At 36.0% G+C, this 27,572-nt stretch overlaps 1 protein-coding gene across 1 annotated transcript; it reads right to left on the minus strand.

Annotated features, from left to right (window-relative positions):
• LOC144437772 (uncharacterized) lies at positions 1 to 27,572 on the minus strand. Its single transcript, XM_078126794.1, has 3 exons — positions 27,482 to 27,572; positions 9,965 to 10,087; positions 1 to 2,564 (listed from the first exon to the last, which is right to left on the minus strand). The coding sequence occupies exons 1-3, from the start codon at positions 27,561 to 27,563 to the stop codon at positions 2,197 to 2,199; spliced, it is 573 nt and encodes a 190-aa protein (XP_077982920.1). The 5' UTR covers positions 27,564 to 27,572; the 3' UTR covers positions 1 to 2,196.

Below are 27,572 nucleotides of genomic sequence, written 5' to 3' on the forward strand. Positions count from 1 at the left end.
AACACGAACATATACATGTTACAAAATATCTTGTCGTGTGACTTCAAATTAAAAAATCTGTAAGGTCGAGAATACCATTATCAGGATACTATCATGAAACAATATCGTGTTGTATTTTAATACGTAGCCAATGGATGTCCACGTTCGAACAATGAATTACAATTTGACAATATTTAATACTATATATTAAACTATATTATCCGATGAAACGTCACTACACTGTACAATTAAAGACTGTAGAGCGCCAGCAAAGTGCTTAGAAAATTAAAAGTGAAAATTTAACCAATATGGTTAAACATCGGATGATGCCAGTAACATTATAGTGTACGAAAAAGTGCTGGACATATTAAGAATGCAATGGCGCTCCAAATTTAAGTGTCACGGCGAAATGTATACACAAAAGTACACAATGCAAACTCTCTCTCGCTCTTTTTCTGTGCCATTTGCACTATTTTATCCCTAGCTAGTCAAACAAGCATCGTTAGATTAGCAAAACTAGTGAACTAGAGGCCTTCCAGGAGTAGAAAATCATACAAAATTGTACATATTGTTGTATGAGGGCGCTAGTCACTTCGAGTCCCTGAGAGAGTGGAATTAATCAGGCACTTTGTCTGACGTACATCGCAATTTTAATTTGGCAAATTTCACATGTAAATCTAGTTTATCGCATGAAAATCTACCTACTTTCAATTGTGTACCTATTTCTGGTAACTGATAAGTATATGGCCATTTTATGTTCCATTTTTAACTTGAAGAAACAGTCCATTGTTTCAGGCAAACATTTTCTCACATTTTCTACAAAAACAAAACTTTTCAATAGACAGTTCGAATCCAAATATTCGACATGTTTATGTAGTGAAATATCACACTATCAAATGAGTTACGTATTAATGATTATAACTTAACAACTCTGACAAAGCTAAAAACTGATTTACCGTGTCTACTTTCCATATACATGTGCCTGAACTATTACATACAGTGGAAAGTGCTTGACATACCTATACATAATATACAGTCTTTGGAAACACATTATAACAATCATGGAAAACCGTCCAATAACCACCTTAGTAGTGAAGTATAAAATAAATCCTGGACGAGGATAACTGGACGAGGTTAGTGACGTCACTCGGCCAAATCAATATGGCGGCGTGCGCGGAATGGGTCAAAATGTTGTGTTTCCACACTGCCTTGGAATATTCAGCATAAAAATTTTCTCTTCAAAAATCGATTTACAAAAATGCATCATTGATTACGCTACCTCTGTTGCTTAACGATCCGATAAGCATCGTGAACAGTCTCGGATTTTATCCGGAAAATGTAAACTCGGGTTGAAAACAGTTTAAAAACGTGTCTCCTGTCTGATCTATTGATTACATTTAAAAGATCTAATTTCGTACTTCTACGTGAGGTAAATATGTATCAAAAGTCTGCAACTTAAAATTGCTCGCTGTATAAAACATACGAATACAATGGTAATGATTGTCGTTCAATTTAAAATCCGCATACAAAGTTTCTCACTCAAAACGTGAATAAATAAAAACACTGGCCGGGTAGCCATACTTAAATGTTTGTAAGCAATACAGCGATCATTTGTATTGTGGCTCGAAGGACGATTTGGTGACAAACTACCGTTAACGGCTGGGATGTCTCTTATTAAACTTCTACAAATCTTACGTAACTTGCAGCAATAATTAGGTTTCGTTACAAATCAAATTATTTGCTGTTGTAGCTGGTACAAAAGTCTTTATCAGCAGCCATCACAAAAAACGTGATGACCGTAAAAAGTGTCAGCTATATGCGTAGTTGCATCATCCTTACATATCGCATATATAAATGTATACACCGGTACCCTAACGTAGTCTCTCTCAAAGTAGATCATTTGGGCCTTTATAGTAGTAGTTCCGAAATCGTTTGGTAATAGTGGTCAAATTCGAAACCAGCAAAAACTTAACCGTGCAGAGTTTGGTGAATATCGATTTCTTTGCAATAATTTCTTTAGTTCTGCTTCCTTGGGAAACACATCGCCATTGTTCGATGATAATATGATAATTTCCCAATCAAATAAATAAATATATCATTTTGTTCTATAGGCAAATACATCTTCAGTGAAAACATTGAGATCCGACGAAATAACAATATTTGTGACAAAAAAATGATATTTAAACGTAACAATATCTATTTTTCTTTCTTTTAATTTCATATTTTCTGTGGTAAATCCACCGATTCATGACTATGGTGATACATGACGCCAGGTCCGGGGTGATGATGTGGTGGCCCGTGTCCGTTATACATTTGATACACATGCGGGGGATACGGTGACGTAGTTGGTGGAGGAGGTAGCGGCGGAGGTGCCTGTGTGGCGTACCTTGGTACAGGTGAGTGATTTGGGTAGGAAGCTGGACGCGAGGCGGCGCTGTTATCTTTCTGGTTATTGTTACTCTTGCGTAATTTACAACAGCAGACGATGCAAACGATCAGAATAATGAGGAACACAACGCCTATGGTAGCTACAACGATAGCAACCACCCCGACACCAAGAACTCCGAAGAAGACATCTTTCGATTCTGAAAGAAAGGAGAAGAAACACGATCAATAATGTATTAATTATTCCTTGACTTTGAAAACTTTCCAGAATATATCGTCTTACCATTATATAAGTATTTGGATAAAGTAAACTGTTTCCGCAAAAAGCTACTAATATCCACACGCTCATGGATCAGTCTATAACAAGTGCACTTCCCTGGAGAAAAGTTTTGAAACATTTACTAGTTCGGTATACACTGGTAATTTATACGAGGGCGTTATTATATTTTTAATAGATACTTTTATGAAAACGGAAATCTAACATTTAGAATTCTCGATATTTCACCTGCTCACTTTGAATAGTGACTCCGAGAAGCCAAGCCCCTATACGGCTCACAAAGTGTGAAATTAACTTGAAGACTGCCCTCAATCGTGAATTGAAATTGATCTGTCGTCAGTGGTCAGTGATCACTAAATTAGTTTAATTGGGTCAAAATTGTTACCATGGAGATCGACCAGTGACCATTTTAATGGGAAATAAGTGTTGAACACTGAAAAGAGAACAAACGATACAATCGACATTGGACCCCTTGAGACTACACGAACATTTTCCATACTACCTAGTCAATTCGGCTGCCACCTCTACATGCGATTTTTTAGACTGTTTTTTCATCCCCAACAATGTCGTTGCACATTCTTTATGCATATAACTTTTGCTGAATTTGCAGTGAGGTTAAGAAAGACGTAAATAAATTGAAAGCTTAGTAAAAACTAAGAAATCGTGGTTAAATGAGATGTAGTGACTTCAAAAGAAAATATTAATCAGTTGGTCAAATTGTCATATTATATAGTACACATGTATGTTGTGAATCAAGTTGATCACTTGAACCGCCAAAGGTAAGTTTATTTGGACAATTTCTCATCGTATTGGGAATGTTGACTTTAGAATGAAACAAAACGAATGGTTCTTACTCGTGTGAATTACTTTTAAAATATTATGTAAATAGCTAGATGTTGCATGCCAAAATAAGACAGTAATAGTGGCCGGGTCTCAGCATTTCCCTATAAATGTCTGCGAGGGGTGAAAAAATAATCGTCGTTTATTCCATTGCTGTCAATGTATACGAATCAAGCAAATGTATTTGGTCTAGCGGAAAAAAGAAAGAAATAAAATAATAAATAAGCGAGTCTTGACAAAAACTGTTCCTCGATGTCCCTCAAACGGTCTAGTGTCGAAAGAAATTACTAAAATTTGATAACTGCAAATTGACGGTAGTCTAGTCTCACAGGACTGACAGGACGCCCTCTGGTGGTCGATTGTTCTCATTGGCCCATAAAGAAGATCAATTACGTCATATTGAATGGCGATCGAGTAGAAAATTGAAATATGAATTTGGTGACATGTAATTTACAAAAAGGAAAGTGGTAGACGGCAAGTATTAGGTGTGGAAACGCGTGATCGGCGTATCAATTGTGTGTCGTTTATAGTTTATTTGTAATCTTAATGCCGCGGTTTACACAGCCTCCGCCTAAATTGGAGCGAATGCAACGTATCACGAACTAATAATGACCAATTTGTTCTCGAAAAGGGCAATTTCAAGCTGTGACCTGTCAACGTGACACAGCGTTTTTTCCATAAACCAGACGAAACGGAATCAAAGCACAGTATGTTGCTGGAGTAGCTGTACGGATTTCCGTCCAACGTGAATGACAGAATTCTAGTACGAGGACAAAGACCTCTTTCATACAGGTTGGGGGCTATACTAGTATTCCGCGACGTTTTTTGTGTGAATATGTGGTCGGAAATGTAGTTTTTGCAGGAAACCATTGGTGTCAATTTGGTGGGTTGGACACTTGACAGTTAATCAAATGTATTAAGGAAATTGCGGTAAAGCGAGAACTAATGATAAATCAAACCTTTTGTTTCAACCTGGTCCTAATTATAAATGTAAATAGTATAAATGGTTATAGTGGTCATTAGCAAGTATTTGCTAACGACGGAAACCGTCAAAACCACTGCATTTTTTAGTTTTCACAAGGCTGTTTGGACAAGAGAGTAGAAAAATGGATTAACGTTAAAAAGATATATAATGCTGTGTGAGTTAGAGGGTTGGGTTAGAGATGAGTATACGTTTAGACTACCTAGCATACGCCTGGTTTGTACCGTTCACTATTTGTGGAAACTGTTTCACTCTGGTCTGTTTCGCTGATTATGATAATTTATTGTATGGTCACTTATTACAATATTTGATAATTTGTCTCTGTGTAAGCCTTCAAAGTCATGCACTTACCATGGGTACAGACTACATTTGGAAAATTTTAACAGCTTTCAACAGTAACAATTGCTGAATCAATAACCTTTAATAATGACATGCTATTCATACGATATACTATATAGCCACTGTGAATAGCATGTAGTGTTTATTCTAAAGCTGTGCATCGTTCGATTCTATAGCGTGAATATTTAGACCAATTTCAACATTTGTATTCCCAATTTGCATATTCCTTTTTAACTTTTTAACACCTGAAGGTCACAAACCAAACATACTACCACACGTACGCATACAAGTCTATGAATAGTTTATATAGAAGTTATGCATACAGTATATTCAAACACGATTATACATATAGACACATGTATAGGTTGTAAGTGTGTGTACATACATACATACATACATACATACATACATACATACATACATACATACATACATACATACATACATACATACATACATACATACATACATACATACATACATACATACATACATACATACATACATACATACATACATACATACATACATACATACATACATAACAACGCGAGTCAGGGTCCCAGACAGACAGGCTGAAATAATGATCATAGTAAAATCTGATAAAAAGCACAAATCGATTATTAATGACGACAACGTCTATACGACTGTGTATTTACCCAAATCGTAGACTGGATAATTGTTATAGACTGGCCATCATTTACCAGGGGTGTAATCCCCAACGGCCTTTGCGATAATACAAATAACCTTCACCCTAACTAGTCACCATGGCTACCTTTTGAGAATGATAAAATCCAATCTTAGTCTAAAGGTCAGCCCTTTCCGAATTTCAAGTTCCATCTAAATCCACGACATGTGACATGAAATGACAACAGTAATCGCACGACAGACATCTTGACCAACTTGCTGTAAATATATGCCACAAAGATGGCTCACGTCGAGAAAATGCTTAAAGTTCCGTGAAATTGCTTGCAGACCGAATGTCTGCCCACTCTGCCCACTCGATTATTGCAAAAAAAAAATGACACACACTGTTTCTTCGTTTCTTGTGATAAAAGATTTCATTAACCTACACATATTCTTGCTGTCAGTCATGGATATACTATTATAGCCCTTAGACTTGTAAACTAAATGAAAAAATATAGAATGAAATCCCAGAGTGCGTGACTGTCATTTAAAAAAGGTAAGTTAAATGGTGTATGTTTGGTTGTGGAGCCATCGTGCTTATCAGACGTAATTGGAATTCATCAGTGTATTGACCGACATGGTCATTCATTTCATGCAACAGTTACCGACTTTAGTTCCATTTCACCCGGTATGCTATAGTATTGACCGACTTTTAATCCACATTTCATCCAGTATAGAAATGTCGTTAGCAATGAAATAACACACACAGCACTTGGAGTCAGACAAAGGTTGAAACATTAAAATGTAGATGTAATTTTTTAAATTCACGTTGGGTATCAGTGTAAAGAAATGTCTATCAACTTGGATAGGTGACAAAACAGCTTACACATGCACGTAAACAAACAAGCACACACACACACACACACACGAATGCACCATCGTAACCATCCGTTAATCATCATCAACCTCAACAACAACAACAACAACAACAACAACAACAACAACAACAACACAACAACATCATCATCATCATCATCATCATCATCGTCATTGCCATCAACACTACCACCACCGTCGTCATTTATCACCATCAATATCAATCTGTGCCCTTCCATTGTTATCAGCACGTACAAATCTAGTTTCTCTTTCTCTGTGTCACCACCTTTACTGACACTACATACCCTATCAATAAAGGGTTAAGTACTGCAACACTTAAATCAAACTATACCAACATGTTAGCTCATGATGTACGAACACTGCAGCTGCAGCTGCAAGTTAGAATGTCTTGTATCATACCACATCCCAGATTGAAACAATGAACAGTAACTGAAGGTCAACAAGTGGTCACTACATGAATAGTAACAGGTGTTAAAGAATGTTAATTGCGGAAGACCTTGTCAAATAGCTCCATTAACTCCAATTGACGTGTACTACACTGGAAGGCTTTGCAACTTTAAAACAGCGTTTTGTGGGATTATGCTATTTGAAGTCCTTTCAAAGTGCGAAATGGGCCGTGTAAAACAGAACCTTTAGGGAAGTGGTCATTTTTCCGCTGTGTGCCAAAAAGTCGGGTACTTTCACCCAAAGGAGGCATTCATAGTCATGCTTTGATCCTACTTAAATGACGTTAGTGACATACTAGAAGGAAGGGATTTGTCATGTACCAGATGCTGCGTGAAAGTGAAAGCGATACAATGCGCATTCGTAATTTTATCTTAAGCATCACGAAGCATTTGGCGTCAAAACGAGGATCACACTCCTCAAAGCTCTCATCATTCACAAGAAATACATTCAAGATGCCAGATGGCAAGAAATACAATACTGCGGATGTCCGTTTTTGCAAATGACCTACACTGACCCACAATCTGTTCCTTTTCATGTAAATTGCGTCATAAACGTAAGCAAAGCTCATGGATCTCGCTGATTTATGCTGTTTTATGGGAAAATCACGTAATATTATAAATGATGTCTTTCTGATTGCCAAGTTTGGAAAATGACATGGGTTTTAGCGGAAAGAGAATTTTTATGATATTTTAGATGCAAAATGTTGTTTGAAAGGAAATTAAGGAAATATATTGCACCTGTTGTGACGATACAAAGGATATTGATTTTTGTACTGTGTGATACAAAGGAAACCCATGTGTTAATCTCTCTAAATTACTCATATTTTAAATTTAAAATCACAATAATTTTAACACCTACAGATTTGCGTTTTGATACGTTTCTTTTAAAGTGTATCTTATTTTTGAATTTTTGTTTGATAATATTCAAAGTATCAATTTAAAACATCTCAGCTCATCAGAAATTGGGAGAATTGAAGAATTATGGGATAGCCAAGAATGGAAATCATAAGCCTCATGGACTTGTGGGTAATCATTTATTGTACTGTGGACACCACTTGTAAACGTTACATTACCGGTGATGTAAACAATACAAGTGTTATGTTATGATACTATTACTATGTGTAAGTCAGGACCCTACCGAACAGAGTTTTATCTTTTATTAAAATGCTTCATGGTACACGGTGTCAAAGGAGGGGGGGGGGGACATCAATGCATAAACAATATCACTGGTCTATATAACACAATGAACGGTAAATTTGTAATATAGCCAAAACAAATTTCACAGTTTCAAATTTAGGGTATTGGCCCTAATATATAATATTGCATAACCTCAGCTGATCTCAATCAATCGTTAATCATTGGACGATGACAGGCATTAGCAAATATACCAACACAGTCAACCAAAATACAAAACAAATGTACTCAATGTTAACAGCAGCCGCGGCTTTCAATGAACATCGTCAAAGGAATGGTGCCAGCACAACAATTTGAAGTTTTGATTAACAAATCCAGCTGAACAAATCCCCAGTTCATTATATTGATGATGTTATCGAGTACTCATTTCAGTTCACTGATGGTATCTTATTTTTTAGTTCATTAGATTAATATTTATAATAACAATAATTAATCCTATTGATTTCATACAAAATTTTCAATTCAAAAGCATGAATATATAATGAGTAATTGCTGATAATTTACTCACACGGACGTGTTGAAATTGATCGACTGACACTGTTTCCCGGTCTTGACAAGCTAATAAACAAGGCTAATTACCCATTTGAGTTTTGCCTAAAGGTCACTTTAACAAGGATATTATACACCTTCCTTTATCACCATCAGGATTCAATATCGTAGTTGCGAAGTTGTTGTTACGAATTCATGTATTTTTCACCGACTTGATAAACGAGGGTAGCTTGCTTAGTATTTTTAAACAGTGTTGTGAGATGTAATTGGTTAATAAAAATAACAATAAAATGGACAAAAAGCCGTTGGCTTCGATTCGAAATTTGAATAGTATAACACTTCATTTGATAACTGTAGGGTGTCGAGAACGACAGCTGTCGGGACATCATACACAGCAAACTGTACTGCATAGTACTGTAGCATTCCAGGCATGAGCCGAATTATTCCAAATGAGCATAATTCGAAGACGATCAATAACTCAAAGTATGTGACGTAATCTGGTAGTCATTAGCCCCTGCTAATTAGTGGACGTAATTGTAGGCAGCCTGAGGTCTGACACCAAAACGCATCGGTATATAGTAGATTATTGCCAATTATAGACAACAGAATGCGAGTATGAAAACAATTATGCCTAATAAAGAGACCTAATGCAAGACATCCCTGATGGTCCACACTCTTTATTCAGGGATATGACGTACAAAAGTTTTCCTGAAGAATTGAACTCTTTTCATTACTTCTAGAACACCCAAAGACCTAGGCTAATTTGCTTTCATGCCACGTTACAGAAAGTGTACTATGTCGCCAATTAGCCCGACTTTACATTACACGTTTAAATCACAGACATTGTGTGATTTTTCACATTATTACGACAGCAGGGTGAATGAATTGCCTGGTCAACATGGAGTATGGGCCACGTGACCAAATCAAAATATGGCAGTGTAGTCACCCAAATCACGTAGCATTTGGTTGTAAAAATATGACGAAGCCGGTACACAAATATTGCATATCACTCAACCACACTAAAACAGATATTATAGATAAAGAATTTGACATATTGCACATGTTTGGTTACATAACACATTTTACCATTCTTCCAGGTACCAGTGTGCTACTGTGTGTACCTCAATATACTTTCCATCCCCACCCCCACCACTCCAAATTGTTCGGATCCATTGGTAGCGTTCATTCCCTCTGTTAGGGTTAGGGACCTATGGAACATACATACATACATACATACATACATACATACATACATACATACATACATACATACATACATACATACATACATACATGCATGCATGCATGCATACATGCATGCATGCATGCATGCATGCATGCATGCATGCATGCATACATACATACATGCATACATACATACATACATACATACATACATACATACATACATACATACATACATACATACATACATACATACATACAAGTCCATTAGGTCTTGTTACGTTATAGGCATAAGGAGATGGAGTTCTGAAAAGTTACACCAACCTTCTTCACAAATGTCTCTACTTTCATCACTGTCATCGTTGCAGTTGTTGATTTTATTACATACTAAATCCTGTGATATACACATGTCATCCGTCTCACAATTAAAACAGTCTGTTTCATCATCTACAAAGAAAAATATAGAGAGAAAATGACGAAATATGTAATATGATATTGTATTGTACTACTATCATGGTAAGCTATGGCACTATTGAAAAGGTAATAGTTATACTGTTATAACACACTACATGTATTAACATGTTTACTTTGAACGTAAAAAAGATACATGTATACATATGAAGTTTGGTTTAAATTATAATTTATGCAAGTTTTGGTTTGACTAAAACATAATTTATCGAAGTTGTTTCGGAATGAATATTTCACTATATATGATTTAAATAGGTTATGTACATAGGTGTTGGATCTACCAAGCTAATTTTTGGGTCATTCACTAATAACTGTGGTGGAAAATACACCGTACTTGCCATGGCGCCACTGGTGATAGGGCCATCTTTGGCGGATAGTAAATGTATCTGACTGTAGTGTTATTTAAACTGGATGGATTGATAAGATACACGACATGATAGCTAGCTAGTCTATGTCGATAAAACATTCCTCGCTTCATTATACCATAAGATATTTGTTACATAGCATCGTTGTAACATAAGGCATTTGACACATCTCATCGCCATTGCATACATGTAAGGCATTTGATCAGTTGATACATACAATTGCGGTTATCATATGCCCATCTCCATACATGTATAGTTGGCCTTTCCTATTGGACGAGCGGTTGTCACGTGTTATCATCTGGTGATTTTCCACCAATGTATTAGTTTGTTTTCCTCAACAAATACAACTTATCAATATTTTGATAAATAACGTAATAAGCGCATGTATAAACATTTCTAAACATTCAGAATTATATTATTTAATTTGTCACTAGTGAATGCGAGAACAACTTCTTATATTGTAATACTGCACAAAGACGGTGGAAAGATCATCAAACTAAAAAGCTTCTTTTGAAGCATTTGTATGTAGCGCCATAGCATTTTTTTATTTTGATATATTCCCTGCGAGGAAAAACATATATGTCAGCCCTTTGACCGCGATAATACTTGCATAATAAAAACATATCGGCATTGACATGGACTAGGGTTGATGTTAAAGATGCACGAGAGGGTATTTTTATTACTGTATACTCATTTCTATAGTAAATGAGTTCTGCTAAGTCATAATGCAACGAGTGATCATTACAGGTCTTGACATTTACCTGCGTCGGGTTGTAAACCCTCGACAGGAAGAAGCTTGTTATCACAGAATAAGAACGCGTTGAATGCCGTGTCAACAAGCTGTCAACTAATCCATCATTTTGTACCGTGTCAACAATCACTCAAGTAATCGATCATTCCTCGTCTTATCAGTGTGGAGGGACGTGTCAGAGGGTAATGGGGGCATCATTGTAGCTATCCCCATCCATTTTACGCCGTACTTATTCGACCTTCTCACCCCTACTAATCTCTCCTGACGTCCAGAGTAAACTCGCAAGCCACATGGTGTTAAGCTCTAGTTACAGGTACAGATAGGGTCGATATTTCACACGTATTCATCTGTCAAAAATGATCCCAATACTTGACGCCGAAATTGAATGAATGTTTTTTATATCAGGTTTTCTTAGTAATATATATGTTGCATGCTAATGACAAATAGTTCTTGGCATACCTTAAGACACTATGTAAAATTACAATGTATGAGATTGGAATTCTCTAGTCTATGACACAATTTTGTCTTCATAAAATGAAGCCATAAGGACTCATTATCTATAGCCTTCGCATGTTCCGTCATCTCAAGGCAACACATGCACGGATAAGTAACGAGTTAACTGATTGGCTCCAATTATCATTTAAATTCAACACCGTTTATAGCTTTTAATCAGATCTGTACCGACACTGCTGCGTTTCATCTACGCATCATTAAAACATCGTCTCTCAAATTTTCAAAATAATTAAAGACCTGGCATGTTTATGGTTGTGCTTGACTGCAAATACCTGTAATGTCTATAATATATACTGACTACGAACTCGCAGCTTTGCCTTGAATTATGAACGATTTCGTGTACTCGTTATCAGTTATTTGCAATGCGCAAACGCTCACAGGGGCAGAATTTTCGATCAGTAAAGCCCTATGATAAATCAAAATGAGTCATTGACCTTTGACCTAATAGTTAGATTACTTCCAAACATTAGTCACCTAGTATGAGCGTCTCGCGAAAAATGTAAACGTTATAGTTAGGGGATTTGGCAGAGTAGCCAAGTTGTCAACGTTATGGTTTAGGGATTTGGTAAATGTAGCCATATTGTCTACGATGAAGTCGAAATAAGTCCCCAATGTTATCTCCATGCAAGTACGAACGTAGACTAGTCAAGTCGAGTCAAGTACTAACTATGCTCTTCCGTTTTAGAAAGGTTCCCGAGGCAAATATCCATTACGATAACGCCAAAAACAACGAGACACCTGGTCATAGATTCCGCCGAATGAAAAATGGGGTTGTTATCTGTACACGTTCATCTAAGGCCAGTGAGGAATTCGCCACGAATATTTGTATGAAACATCATACTGAAATTGTAACTAACTGGTGGCGAATCAATCCGGCGTAAGAATGTCGTATGGTGAAATCATAGACGCTAGAAAATTAGTGTCTATTTGTAAGAAGTTGATTTGTAGTGTCTATTTACACAGCACTGATGACTGAGCTATTTTCTATTTTTCCGCAACTGATACATCCAGGAACAACACTGTTCACTGCAGTCTAGTGGCTATCCGTGCTTTGGGATCCGAAGATATCTTTCACCGCCACTGATAGTCGTTAGACTATGCCCACTGTTATATCGTGTAGTTCACGGCCATTCACTGTTAACAGGAATTTCTTCAACAAACGAATCACATCGACTTCTCGCCTATTTTTTTTCGACAGCAGTTAGTTGACATATAGTTTGATTTTGTTTTCACACCTGCTTTTACATTTGTTTTTCAACAGCCTTTAATCAAACTAGTTTTTGATTTATGAACTACAGAAAAATTGTCGGTGTCAATAGAATTCAATAGAATTCTGTCAATTAAATTTCAATTTTTTTAATCAGATTACAATTTAGACACCTACTGCTTGTATTCATTCATTCATTCATGTATTCATTCATTCATTCATTCATCTATTCATTCACTCATTCATTCATTCACTCATTCATTCATTCATTCACCCATTCATTTATTTGTTTGTTTAAGCACTGTACATTACGGCTATTTTTGGGTAAATAGAAAAACGTTTCGAATTTGACAAAGGTGGACACAGCCGTCACCAAGCCTCTAGAATTGATGTCGCTACAGTTTAAAGGCATTGGGTTGGATCGCAAGGCAATATATTAGACGTTTTCATGGCTGAAAAGTCAGCGCCAAAACGCTTATTGCCTACAGTATTCTGACGTCAGTAACCAAATGTAATCATCGAAGCTTACCCACTAACTGCTGTTGCAATGTTTTGAACCGTACTGACTGTGACAACGAAGGCTACTTTCATTAGCGGCTCCATTTTGACAAAAAAATAGATATTCATGTACGAATACATCAGGCCAGATCTAGTATTTGAAGTGGTAGCTAACGAGTTGTTAATATTGCAATTGGTGAATATTTATCGACCGACAGATCGTTCCGAGTGTAATGACTTTAATAGAGTTTGTGCCACTAACGATACAGGTGTATATATTAAGTCAGTATGGTAAGGGTCATTGAAGAATGAGCACTGTCAACTCCATAAGAGAACTAATTGAAGAATTCGTACAACACTGTGTTTGAAAGGGAAAGTAGAAATTCATATTTAACAGTCTCATGTTATGAAGAAACGACCTTTAGTGGAAACGCCAAGTTAACCTATTGTATGTGCCTTGGAAATTAGAGTCTTAAACCTTTGGTGTTTAACTACCTTGTTCAAGAAAACTTAAACCAACTGTCAGCTAAAATAAAAATATTTGGGGTCAACATGCTAATTTTTTAAAATAGAGGTCAAAACGATATTAAATTATCCCATTCTTGAATCCAAAATGGCCGCCGAATATTATGTATAGGAAAATAAAACATTTTTTTTGTCACAAATTTCTCCCAGTATTTCAGAAGTACGGGCTTTCATGTGGCAGAGTTTTGAGAGATTTGAATAACTTTGATGGGAAATGGGTCCCTAAGGTACATTCTACCTTCAAATACAGAACAGTGCTGTGTATAAAGTGTGTCTAATACAAATTGTTCTTGACGGGTGGTTTGGAATAAAAACCACTAATTTGTAAACGTTCTTAATGAGCATTATAGGTAAGGTAAGGTTAAAATGGTAAAATCATGTATTCACTTTACAAGCTGTCACATCGACTTGATCGTACCGAGACGCCAATACATTGCGTTATATTCCTTTCGAAATGATGTCATATCATACACTGAAAATCTGTGCTCAATAAACCATTTTTCCCTCTCATGCGTGATTCTAAAATTTGAAACCTAGGAAGCCAAGTGTTGGTACTAAGGCTACTGTTATTATTGAAACGACAGTGGTTATCAAATATTGACATTAAGATCTAGATATGTAGCATTTGTGATTGTGAGTGTAACATTTCATGTCAAGTGCTCATATTTAGACAACATTGACTTTGAACATTGTAGTCGATGTAATATATATCTATTACAGTTACAGCTACAGTCATAAAATTTGATCAGATGTCTATAGTGGAGTTCGCTATAACTAGATTATCGACGTCCATTTTTAAAAGGACAAACGTGAAATTGTAGCGGAAAGGTCACTTTTTTTCAGACGTGTCTAGTACATAGTCTGCAAATCATTTATCGTATACCCTGACATTTGTCGTCTGCGATAACTTCAAAAGGTCAAATTTAACAGAATCTGATAAATATATTCTTTTCCAATGATTGTCCTGTTTGCTAAATTTAAATGAATCGAAATTGAAAGCAGAAGAAGGAGACATTTGATTGCATTCAATTTCCTATACTAATCACAATGTACTAAAGACTTGCTACACTAACAGCAAGAAAACAAAATTTAATCAATATCTTGACCCAAATCTGCGATAAAAGACAAAGTAATGAGTCGATGTCGGCATCTTATCGTCGCTAGGACACTCTGATATTCTTCAGAGAGATAACATGCTTGATTACGTCTAAAACATCAACATACGGGCTGCGGGGACTTTAAGTCAAATGTGTATTACTTTAATCACGCTAGCATTTGAAATCAGAAAAAAGCATTGACAAAGGCTCGAGATTAGTAACTAGGATAGACGTTCATTAGGACACTTACTGCCGCCAGGATCACTTATATGAACCCGTTTACCGTGCAAAGCTTATATGTTACGTCAACGAGCTGATTGATGTGGGTTCTACAAGAGATGATATCATTCGGTTCCCTTAGCAAGACAAGACGAGCGAAAATGTTCCATGAGCACCAGCTTTTACCATTTTCATTTAATGGCTATAGAGTTAATAAGTTTACTAATGAAGGGTGGCGTGTATACTGAACTTAAAACTTCATTAGTAAACTTACTAGTGGTCCTGAAGACCTGTTGATCCCACAAACGACCTAATCTCATGCTAACCTATATGCCAGCATAGCTTCCATGGCTTAATTACTCTACCGGTTAGCTGCGCATTGACATTCTGTTTCAAGAATTTTAAAATTGCGAATCTTTTATAATATATTTCAAATCTAATCTGTCCGGTGATTGGTTCAGAACAAGTCACGTGTGGGTACATTAGACTGCAACTATTCATTGTTACTATTGTCGCCTTTCACATTACGCGAATATTATCTAGGCATACGGCACAAAGACTACATCAACTTGTAAAAACTATGGATTGTAGGGAGAAAGTGTTTTATATTTTGTGAGTAAAGCTAAAAAGTTGTAAAATAATAGATGACAACAGAAAGCACTTTCACGTTGATCTGTTCATGTGTTGAACAATAACTCCTGTAATGTCACTACTCTGTCTGTGATTACTTGAACATGTACTGTGTTATAAAACAACTATTAAAAACCGTATTGGACTCCAGATCCACATTAACGATGCCAATTATTCCACCTTGTAATTGTGATGTGGGTAGTATCTTACTGTGCAAATGGGCACTAATTGGCACCGAGCGGCCCTGATGATGGTTATGTAATATAACATAAAGATATGTATTTTACAACGATATAACATTGTCGTATATTGTATTTGGGGTTTATATATTATATTATATTATGATATATATATATATATATATATATATATATATATATATATATATATATATATATATATATATATATATATATATATATATCAAAACAAGTCACATCAAATAACAAGCAATGCATACACGGACATTTACATGTACATATCGACCTTGACAATCTCAAGTTATCAGTCGCCTGATGATCGCTGCGGAAGAGTGAAACTCCGAGTAACGACATATATCATCCCCTTTCTCTGGATTAAGTCTATAATGCTGTGATATATATATATATATATATATATATATATATATATATATATATATATATATATATATATATATATATATATATATATATATATATATATATATATATATATATATATATATATATCATCATCATCATCATCATCATCATCATCATCATCATCATATATTATGATTGACATTTATCAATTTATCGTTTGTATCTGACAGTGTCGTGCCAGCTACAAATGTCACACACGGGACTTTTTTTATCCAAATCACACTTTCTGAAAGGTTAAAGGGTGAATATGCCAATTACAGGTAAAACTCATACTGATAGGTATAAATGAATGTAGAATAGTGCCTATTCCCCAAGTTCTTCCCAACTATTCAATACTACTTTGTGTCTATCCCCATCCCTTTAGTTTTCCAATAAATAAACGCAGCTGATTAATAACATATATTGAGCAAATCATTAAGCTTTCATTACGATAAATGACCCCATGTGAGCGTTGTCCAATTAGGAAGCATATAAATCAGTGTTGGAGGTCATCCTGTTTTATTCCCAATTTCCTGACCACAGAGAATGCTGAGTTAGCCCAATTCACTGAGTACTGAACGCGTTTAATACAAGCAACTTTAACAAATGTCGGTTGCGTATCATGCAAGGAAGAGGCGAGGGGTCATCCAATCAGTATAACATCACTTTCAGTAATCAGCCTATTCTAGTTTCCCTGAAGGTTTGCACCACATCTCATCTCATAATTTCTTGATTTCATTTTTTTCGACCTTGGAATATTATGATCATGATTACCGCGACTCTTTCCTCAAAATGAAAGAAGGTACTATTATTGTTATTATTATTATTATCTACATGGGCATGACTGTATATAATGTACAAAATAAATGATATTTTAGCTTAGAATAGGGGTGAAGTTGTTCAGGCAGTGTGGAATAATATAAGATGTAGATGTCTGTATGAATCATGTCATACCTACTGAGTCATATGTTGCAAGCAATGATGGAAAGTGTGAAAAGATAGATAGGTCTCTTATTCTCTTGCCATGCTTTTTTACTAATATTACATTCTGACTATTTACCAGTTTGTGTTATTATTTACACATTTATGGACCTATATGTGTTAATAATCACCATTTACCTGTTCGTTTTATTATTGTCCAATTCGTATTATTAATGACCAGTTTGCCTTATTATTGACCAATTCGTGTTATTAATGACCCGTTGGTCTTATTATTCATTGTTTTTATTATTGACGCATTTGTCTTGTTATTGACTTATTTGTTATTGACTTGCTTTTCTTATCATTGATCAATTTATATTATCATTAACATAATTGTCTTATTATTGACCAATTCATCTTATTATTAGCGCATTTGTCTTAATATATATTCGTATTAATCCATTTGTTTTGTTATTGACCTCTGTGTCTTATTATTGTCATAACTATATTGTTATCAAGCTGTTTGTCTTATTATTGATCCATTTCTGTTATTATTGACCCACGTTTTATTTTTGACCTACCTAGATTGTTATTCACCTACCCATCTTATTTTTGACCTACTTACATTATAACTGGTGTACCATTGGTATTATTCACTGTAAGTGCTCTTTCGTCTTATATAATTGAAATAATTCTATTATTTCATATCCCTATGTTATTATTACCCCATTTACGTTGTTTACTCAGTTATGTAATCATTGATCCATTTGTGTTATTACTTAAAATCACTGCTGTTATTTTTCCTGTATACGTCATTAGTCATCTATCTGTGCTATTTTTAACCTGTGCTTTATTCTGACTCAGACTATTCCAACCACTTGAGTTTGGTTGGCATGATCCCTCTGCGCTTGCGAATTGGTTACCATGCGGAAAGAGCCTCAAATATTCTATTGAAAGCTTTAAACTTTAAAGAATAACCAGTCAGTTCAGGTGATGACTATTTGCAATGACAATGTGTGTGGTTTATTTTTTTTCGATCAAAAGTGAGATAAAAACACCGAGATAATTTGGTTAGTGTAATTTTGTTTGTGTAATGTATTTTTATTTTTACAAATTGCCAAGATAACACCCTAGTCCCCTGTAATCAGTATTGTGCAATGCCGTAGGTAGACCTTAATTCGACAGACCGAGCCGTCTCTTCTAAACGTGTCATGCTGCGCCTTTTTATCATGTGAAAAGAACCAATTATACACGGAACACTGTCCAATAGAGACTCGGCCCTCCAATCAAACATTTCAATAGCAACATCGTCAGGGGAAAGAACTTTGATAAATGAAAAATGTCGGATGTATATGCAAAATGACATGAATCCATGCGGGAAATCAACTAGCACTACATAGAGGAGATTTATGCGAGATTTGTCGAGTTTCATTGCAGAGCTTTTCACCCTCAAGATACTCAAGGAAATCTGATTACGGCGATTAACGACAGCAGCAGAATTTACTTAATTTCTTTGACCTTTGTTAAACCGAAAATTTATTACAAACCTAGACATAAAATAGCCCATTGGTGTTAATTTAAGAGAGTTTAGCCAAGGGGTATGTGTTGTAGTTTTACATTGAAAGAAGTACCTTTCCTGACATGCAATGAGATGGCCAACGTGATAAGCACAATATGCTGTATGTATATGTTGCATATGTAATTATTCAAATTGGGGCAGAGGTTGTGCAGTGTCATATCCATTGACTGCATAGGAAGTTAAGACAAAAAGCAAGATTTAGTGTAAGAGGGAAACAATACAGTGAAAAATGAGTGAACGAATGAGAGAATGCATCAGAGTGTATTTTTTAATTGTGTCTTTGGGTTGTCAACTTGCCGCATATGAATAGACTCCTCAAATAAACTACCAAAAATTAGTATTTTCATTTACTGTATATATATATTGTTGGAATTATTTTGCCATGCAGAACTTCAGATGCTATGCACTGCTAATAAACAAATACAGGTTTGTTGCAACAGCTTGAGTGCTATTTTATTAAGACATCCACTTTTAAGTTTGAACAATTTCCTAATCCAGACCAGTTTCAGGTTACGTCATTATTTAGCTAATATACACAAGTACAATAAACTGTTCACAGAATACCAATACAGGCGTCAAGCCGTGTATACTCTGACAGCGCTCGCCTGGTTACAAATGTGTTTTAAAATGTATGCCTTCCCAACTTGATAATACGCAATTTCGTTTATTTGGTGATCACGTATTTATTATCAATTCGTGATGCAATTCGTGCACTTAGTTTGATTTAAAAACCGCGTGGCATCCCGGAGGATAGAGAAAGCACGTAAAATGTTTAGCTCTATCCTACGTGATGGTTAAAACGCTGCGAACGAACATAGCTATACAAATATGTGATTGAAAATGATACTTGAAATAACAGTGACAGCGGGGTCTGACCCTTGACCTTTGACAAGGTCAACATGGCCCCAATGTTTGCACCTTCGTAGCCTTACACAAATAGGTTACCTTTTGCCCGCCTTTGTACTCAAGCTAACGACAATTAATTGCAAACAGTATACTTCAACTTCGAAGCTATCCTTAAAATAGATTCCACATGAGCCCGGCAAAGTTTAACGTTGGACCTTCTTGCTTGCACAAAACGTAAACTTTATTTGGGAAACGTGTCTTAATTAAGCATGCGCATTGAAGGCTTTGTATTTATCCGGAAGGGCGCAAAGTATAGACTGATGTGTGGAACCGAATCGATTTGTCTGAGTGTTCCAAAATTGGTCGTTTAATTTGTTTTCATTGATTCGTTTATGAAGTCCATACTTTTCTTGAACAAATAATCAGTCAACTCTCCGGGAGTTCAGCAGCTTGTCTCGCTGTGTTTCTTGACTTTTATACAAATATCTAGGACTCGTTTTCACGCTGCGTTGTTAGCTGTCTAAACATTATATGTCCAGGATAATGCAGTGAAAACCTGCAAGCTGATTTCATTTTGTTTTTAAATTCAAGTGAATTACACGTCAAAGATAACTTGGCAGATGGAAACTATCCAGTAGATACATTTGGATTGCTTTAATAATGATTATATAATCATGAAAGAACGTGTCTTGTGCACTGAGATATTATGTACGACCTGTATCGATGCAACGTTATTAACAGGAGTGATCGATGTTTATGTCTCCAAAACCCAGTAAACATTGTCAGTGGAAAATGGGGTTGATTTTTAGCATATGAGTAAATTCGTATGTGGCAAACTGATGTAAAGTCGGTCGTGGTAAGTGAATAAATTCGTGTGTAGCAAACTGAGGTAAAGTTGGTCGTGGTAAGTGAATAAATTCGTGTGTAGCAAACTGAGGTAAAGTTGGTCGTGGTAAGTGAATAAATTCGTGTGTAGCAAACTGAGGTAAAGTTGGTCGTGGTAAGTGAATAAATTCATGTGTAGCAAACTGAGGTAAAGTTGGTCGTGGTAAGTGAATAAATTCATGTGTAGCAAACTGAGGTAAAGTTGGTCGTGGTAAGTGAATAAATTCGTGTGTAGCAAACTGGGGTAAAGTTGGTCGTGGTAAGTGAATAAATTCGTGTGTAGCAAACTGAGGTAAAGTTGGTCGTGGTAAGTGAATAAATTCGTGTGTAGCAAACTGAGGTAAAGTTGGTCGTGGTAAGTGAATAAATTCCTGTGTAGCAAACTGAGGTAAAGTTGGTCGTGGTAAGTGAATAAATTCATGTGTAGCAAACTGAGGTAAAGTTGGTCGTGGTAAGTGAATAAATTCGTGTGTTGCAACCTGAGGTAGAGTTGGTCGTGGTAAGTGAATAAATTCATGTGTAGCAAACTGAGGTAAAGTTGGTCGTCGTGTGTAGCAACCTGAGGTAAAGTTGGTCGTCGTGAGGTAAAGTTGGTCGCGATAAGTGAATAAATTCGTATGTAGCAAATTGAAGTAAAGTTGGTGGCGATAAATATGCAAATTTTGTGTGGCTAACCTCAGACCAATATGGTCTGAGGGCTAACTGAGGCAAAGTTGCGTGTGGTAATTGAGGTAAATTCATGTGTGGGAAAGTTATTGAAGTAAAGATGCCGTTGGTAAAGTGACGGAGGGTTGCTTAGGATAATTGACATACATCTTCATGGGATAAAATGGGGGAAGTTATCTTCAGGTAATTATAAACGTAAGGTAAAGTCTGCGGTGAATGATGTACATATATATGGAGCAAAATGAGGTAAAGTTGTCGATAGTAAAGTGAGGTTAACTTGTATATGACAAAGTACAATTATCGTGAGGCAAAGTTGAGGTAAAGTAAAGGTTATCATGGGGTAAAGTAGTCTATGATAAAGTAAGTGGTAGGGAGATAACGTTGTCGATTATAAAATGTGGGGAAAGATGTCTATGAAGTGAAAGTTTATGTGGTAAAAGGAGTTGAATTTATCGTGAGGTAAAAGGAACTCAAGCTGTCTATGATGAATGAGGTTAAGTTGAAAACGAGGTACACTTGAGGAGTAAAATTGCATCTGTTAAATGAAGTAATGTTTTAATAATCATATACTGTTGATGGTCGTTTATGAAGTAATATTCTCTGTTTATTCGCACAGAGCAGGTATGTATTGACTTATCTGGCGTCGAAGTAACACCATTTAATTTCAGTCTTGACGCCCCGACTTAACTACGTACATTTCAATGAACTTGGTCATGTATCTACAACAAATCCTGACTGTCGGGAATTATAAAGTTACAGTCACTATCGTTACAACATGTGGAAGGTACATTTTGCCGACCGAACGACGCCAGGTATATGTTCTTTAATGATGAACTTGCTGATTACCTTTTCCCCGCAGATCAATACACTTTATATCGACTGGATAATGGCAAAAACTACATCACTTTGTGACCGTCTACACACTTACAACAAGCTTGTATAATTGACTAGATGGCCAGTATGCAACTTCAATCATGTCTGGGACGTTATTGGTTAAAAAGCCACTGGCGACAATCGATGTTAGAGTCGTTTTCACATAGCGAAAGATTTCAAGTTGCCTTTTCTTAGAACGTAGACTAGGAAATTGAGGATCAAGGAATGGGAAATGTACGGAATTGCTATTTTACGTTTATAATGAGTACCTTTAATGGGTTTCTAATGATGCTTAACAGGAGTGAACTTCTTCCGTATAGATTTCTATGAGTATTGGATCCATGACATCCCTACAAGTTCGTGAAATCTCTCGTTGATGGATGCACTATTTTCAACACAAACTAACGCTGATAACATTTTATTTAATTTTATGATGAGGTGTCGGCCTGTTGGACGGGATTATCTTTCTAGAGGCTTCATACTGTCTGTCTCAGGCGAAATCTTCCTCTAAACTCTATCTGTCTAGCAGTATTGTAATGAAACATTTTAGTTGGCAGGTACACTACTAATCATCGTACCCGTGGGTAGTCTTACAGATAAAGAATTGGAGAATTTAATACTTCCGCTATGTAGCAATTTGCAATGCTGTCGGTTTCTGTGATTAGAGAAAGATATATAGTTACCAAGTAAAATTATGTGCATAAAGCGTGGAAATCCATGGTTGGTCGTTACTCGTAACATGCTATTATTACATATTAAAACCTCCAACAGAAACTACACTGAAACCGCTATAAAGTGTGTGGGGGGGGGGGGAGCCAACACGTTTCTTATACAGCAGTGCTTCTTGAATGATTTAAAGGACCTTGGCTGAAATGGAAAGGGAGACCTGAAAAAGCGTCTGTCAAAACAAAATGTCGTCATAGCTCCTAACTGAGAAGTTACCATTTAAAATACACGGTCACCATTGTTTTGAAATGTTAAAAAACGATTATTAGTAACCCAACAGAAAGGTTACAGCACACAATAACTAGCACGCTGCTAAAATTTAGTATTTTTGTTTGAGACTGCATAGCATGCATGTGACTGCAAGTTTACGCTGTATTTCGAATAACTAAAGCATTCTACTCCTGCAGTTGTTCAGCACCAGAAACGCATTATTTTGCTAACATTCACAATATTTAGAAAATTAATATTTCGTTGACAAATTGGAGCAATATTCACGACAATATGAAGGGGAACGTATTGTCGGATAGCCATAGTAGGTGCCATAATTTCTTGATACAGGCATTAAACAACAGCTGAATTTAGGCACTGTGTTCGCATAGCACCCATGATGCAAAGCGCGACAGCTGAGTTGCTTCAAGAGCAAGTTCATATTTATGTTGGCCTGCACTGTTGAAAGGTTCTAATTACAATCACAATAGTTGGTTAAGGTTGTGTGACACCGAAATAATTTAAAATCAACGTTAAGTCTATCATCAGTCCTGACTGGCTCGGTCAAGTCCAATATCACTGGACTTGCTGAGGACATCAATACTTCGACATCTCTTATTCGCGTGTTAGCAGTTTCCCATGTAACTAGTTATTCCAATATATTGACACACATCATCATCATAAAAGGTTAATAATAAACTTTATACAATTACAAATTTATGCACTATAGTTAGCTGTCTTGTTCAATAGTGTCATGTGTTTTGAAAATTGGTCTTTCAACATTAAATATTAACGCATAGAAATTGTAAAGTATCCGTCACAAAGGCCATCACCAAAGCTGTTATCGATGTTTTTTTTCTGAGAGGTAATGGATTTATTGTCGACTGTTTTCCCCAACGGTCGAATGCTTTCTGTGTTACAGGAAAGTGGGATAATTGACAAGCGACCTTGAAGTCGAAACAGACACGCAAATATTATTCCAGAGGTCAACATTATAATCGCGTCTTTCCCGCTTGTGACAGACGTTATGAAAATCCAATATTCACCAATACTGACTGTAGGGTGAAAGAAACATCGGTCGTTAACCTCTAAAGCTCAGTTCCAAAAAAAAACTGTGACGGGGATTATGTAAAGCATAACATATATATAGGAAATTTACTTTTGTCTGTTAATGCGAAGCAGGAAAGCACCCATAAACGGCATCTGGAAGGCCAGAAAGTACACCTGTCAATCAAAACTTAATTGCTACTTTGCAATTAGTTAGAGATATGATAGTCTGCGTCGAGTTACACTGGTATAATCGTTCGAAATTCGCTGTTACCATCTGTACAGTGCAGTGAGAACTGCTGGGAGGCTTTGGTCGTGTGTATATATGTTACAAGATATATGCATATAAGTATGTAATTTGATATACCTATGTACTCATCTTAGGTATTGTTCAAGAAACAGAGTATGAATGATTGATCATTAATTACAACCCCTTGAATTATTTAAGTGGAGTACCTCAGTCTCCTCAGATGTGCCGTCCTAAATTTCAGCCACGTTTCCGCTAACATTTTCGTAACTTTTTCTTTTCAAATTTGTAACATATTCACCTTAATTGTAACCTACGTCTAGATTTATATGAAATGTTTCAAAATCATATTTTCGTTTGAGTACATGATATACAATTTACACAATACCATATTACACTACAATAACACCTTTTCAGATAGTTCTATATTTGGATAAATAAATACGATATTATATTTAGTGTTTGTGATTAGTTGAATTACAATGCTACCTGTGACGAAAACCTGAACCAGTGTAACAGAATATATTGTCGATAATATCACAGTTTGAAAAACATTCAAAGGTCTACGGTGTATATGTTCGATGTCTTTAATAATAATGGGGAAGATACGTGGTCCTTTCTTCTGTGTGTGTCTCTTTTTATCTGAGTGTGCATGTATGCGCGCGCGTATGCATCTATGTACCCGTGTATGCGTACATTGTGTGTGACGAGAGTCGTATGAGAGTATGCCCATCAATATATCAACCTTTCCGTTAGTGTATTCATCAGATAAAGATGCATCGTCGTAAATTAAACTACACCCTCTTTTACGGCACCGGTCAAGGCGCATGGGCGAGAATGATAAAGATATCGTCATCGCCAATTCAGGCCTAATTCAAATTTACCACAACAAGGGTTATCATGGTAGTTACCTACCCCTAGGCAAGAGGACAAGGTTGTCTGACAGTATATCAAAAGTTTGCTAATTAGCAAATAGACTGGTACATGTTTGTTCCTTTCCAAGTGGTGTTACTGATTCATATAGGACACGTTTGGGCGACAATATATCACCGATGTTAAATGTACGACATGTGTTTTATTGAAAAGACTACATCATTTACAACTCGTTCACTTTAGACATGTTCAGACTTTACTGAATGACCCGTTCGAGTCATTCTATGCAACTGCCATTTCCCACCAAAAAAGTCAATTCAAGTGGTTTAAACAAATTCGATTTTCATCCATACAGCGTTGCTGTTGCACACACGATCGCTTTTCTCCTGAATTCCAAGTACAGCGGCGTTTGTTTTCACAGTTGTCAACCAGCTCTAGACTGTACACATGGCACTGCCATAATACACAATTCATTCGATATATGTGTTGACATGACAACGCTTATCTGTACAAAACGGATTTATGATTAAGAGCAGTGCTCTAGAGCGTCGGCAAGTGCAATTATATGCGCACATCTTCATATTTTTAATCCATAGAACGCTGGCAAGTACTCTGCATGCCGCCACTTAAATTTTCGAGGCAATGGCAACTTGAGCGAAAGAGAATTCGACTTCACTATGTGGCCTTACCATATTATTTAGTGAATAATAGTATATATAATATATTCTTATGTTACCCTCAAAGGATTTGAAGTCAAACTAGATATGAAATTATTTTGATTCTACAAGCATTTTCTTCTACATAAAGATGAAATCAAAGATGTAAACATTTTCACATTTTTGCAATAATGGGATCATTTTTGTCGGTTTTGTGTTTCTAGCAGACGACAGGTGTGTCAGATACCCAAATGTGAGGTATTATCGATAGTCGTGCCACACAGTACATTGTATGGTGCACGGTGACGTCACATATACATAAAGAGCATGTCACCTCTCACCGTGGCGCGAACCTCATCAGTTTGGTAGGAACGAGGTGTGTAAGTTAATAACAGTCGACATTCATGAGGTCTGCGTTGTGAAAAAATGATTGAAAAAAATGAGCTGAAAAGATGTTATCAAATTGGTTTCTATGAATATCTCCTCTGTTTGGAATATTTATTTTTACTTTTCTGAAAAAGTACATTGTTAACAGTGTCGAGCAGGAAGAGAACTAGAACTGCAGAATGTTCAACAGAGTCAGCAAGTCTAGTGTAAAAGATGTCATTAAAGCCCACTCGTCTTTGTGACTCCTTTGATGAAAAGAAAATACACAAATACAAAATGCATTCCCTTTACTTGACTACGTATTCATAAAATTGCTTTTTCGGTAAATTGTGTAGACAGAATTTTGTGACTTTAGTATTTGTAAGCCTTTCCTAACATTGAAGTATAGGTGTTTCCCGCCATGCAATGAAACAAAATGGCGCCTAAAGGGTTGCGAAAATTGTCGATTGTGCTATTTTTCATATTTTTTTTTCTGTTCCGACTGTTATTCATACTATAGTGGAGTAATGTAGAGCATATTTTCATACGCATGTACGACGTGAATAATGAATGAAACAATTATCTGCATTGTTATGATATATGTATCTCTCTAGAAACTGGAGCCAAAAATCGCTACGCTTCAGGTTTTAGTTCAATCATTTACAGAAATATGTGAATGATTGACGTTTCATATCCTTACACCAATAGTTTTTACGTGATGATTGTTTAGTTAAGACGAAAGTTGATGTACCGTAAGATTGCAGATTCTGACGTTAGTTTATACCCTGATTGATTGTTCTTTACTAAATCTAAGCGATTTCAATAACAGGGTGGATTTATCCCCCAATTTCAATCGCTAAAAGGTTAATTAAAAAAGCCATATTATACATCTTTAATCTATCCGATAACATTCGAAGATGAATGAATATTAGTTGAAACCAATGAAAAAGAAAAATTGATTGGCAGTCTTGGGGTCAGACATGTGATTTAATCATTTTATCATTTGTGACAGAAATAAGTCTTTTCAACGACATAATAAACACATACTGTATATTTATAGACTGCATTACTTACCGCTTTGTGGTACAAATTGGGTGTAGATGAATTTGAAACCTTTGTCTTGCGTTTGATATTTGTCGCTGACAAACTTGAGCATGACGACACT

The sequence above is a fragment of the Glandiceps talaboti genome, chromosome 7 (assembly GCF_964340395.1).
Source record: "Glandiceps talaboti chromosome 7, keGlaTala1.1, whole genome shotgun sequence".
NCBI classification, from domain to species: domain Eukaryota; kingdom Metazoa; phylum Hemichordata; class Enteropneusta; family Spengelidae; genus Glandiceps; species Glandiceps talaboti.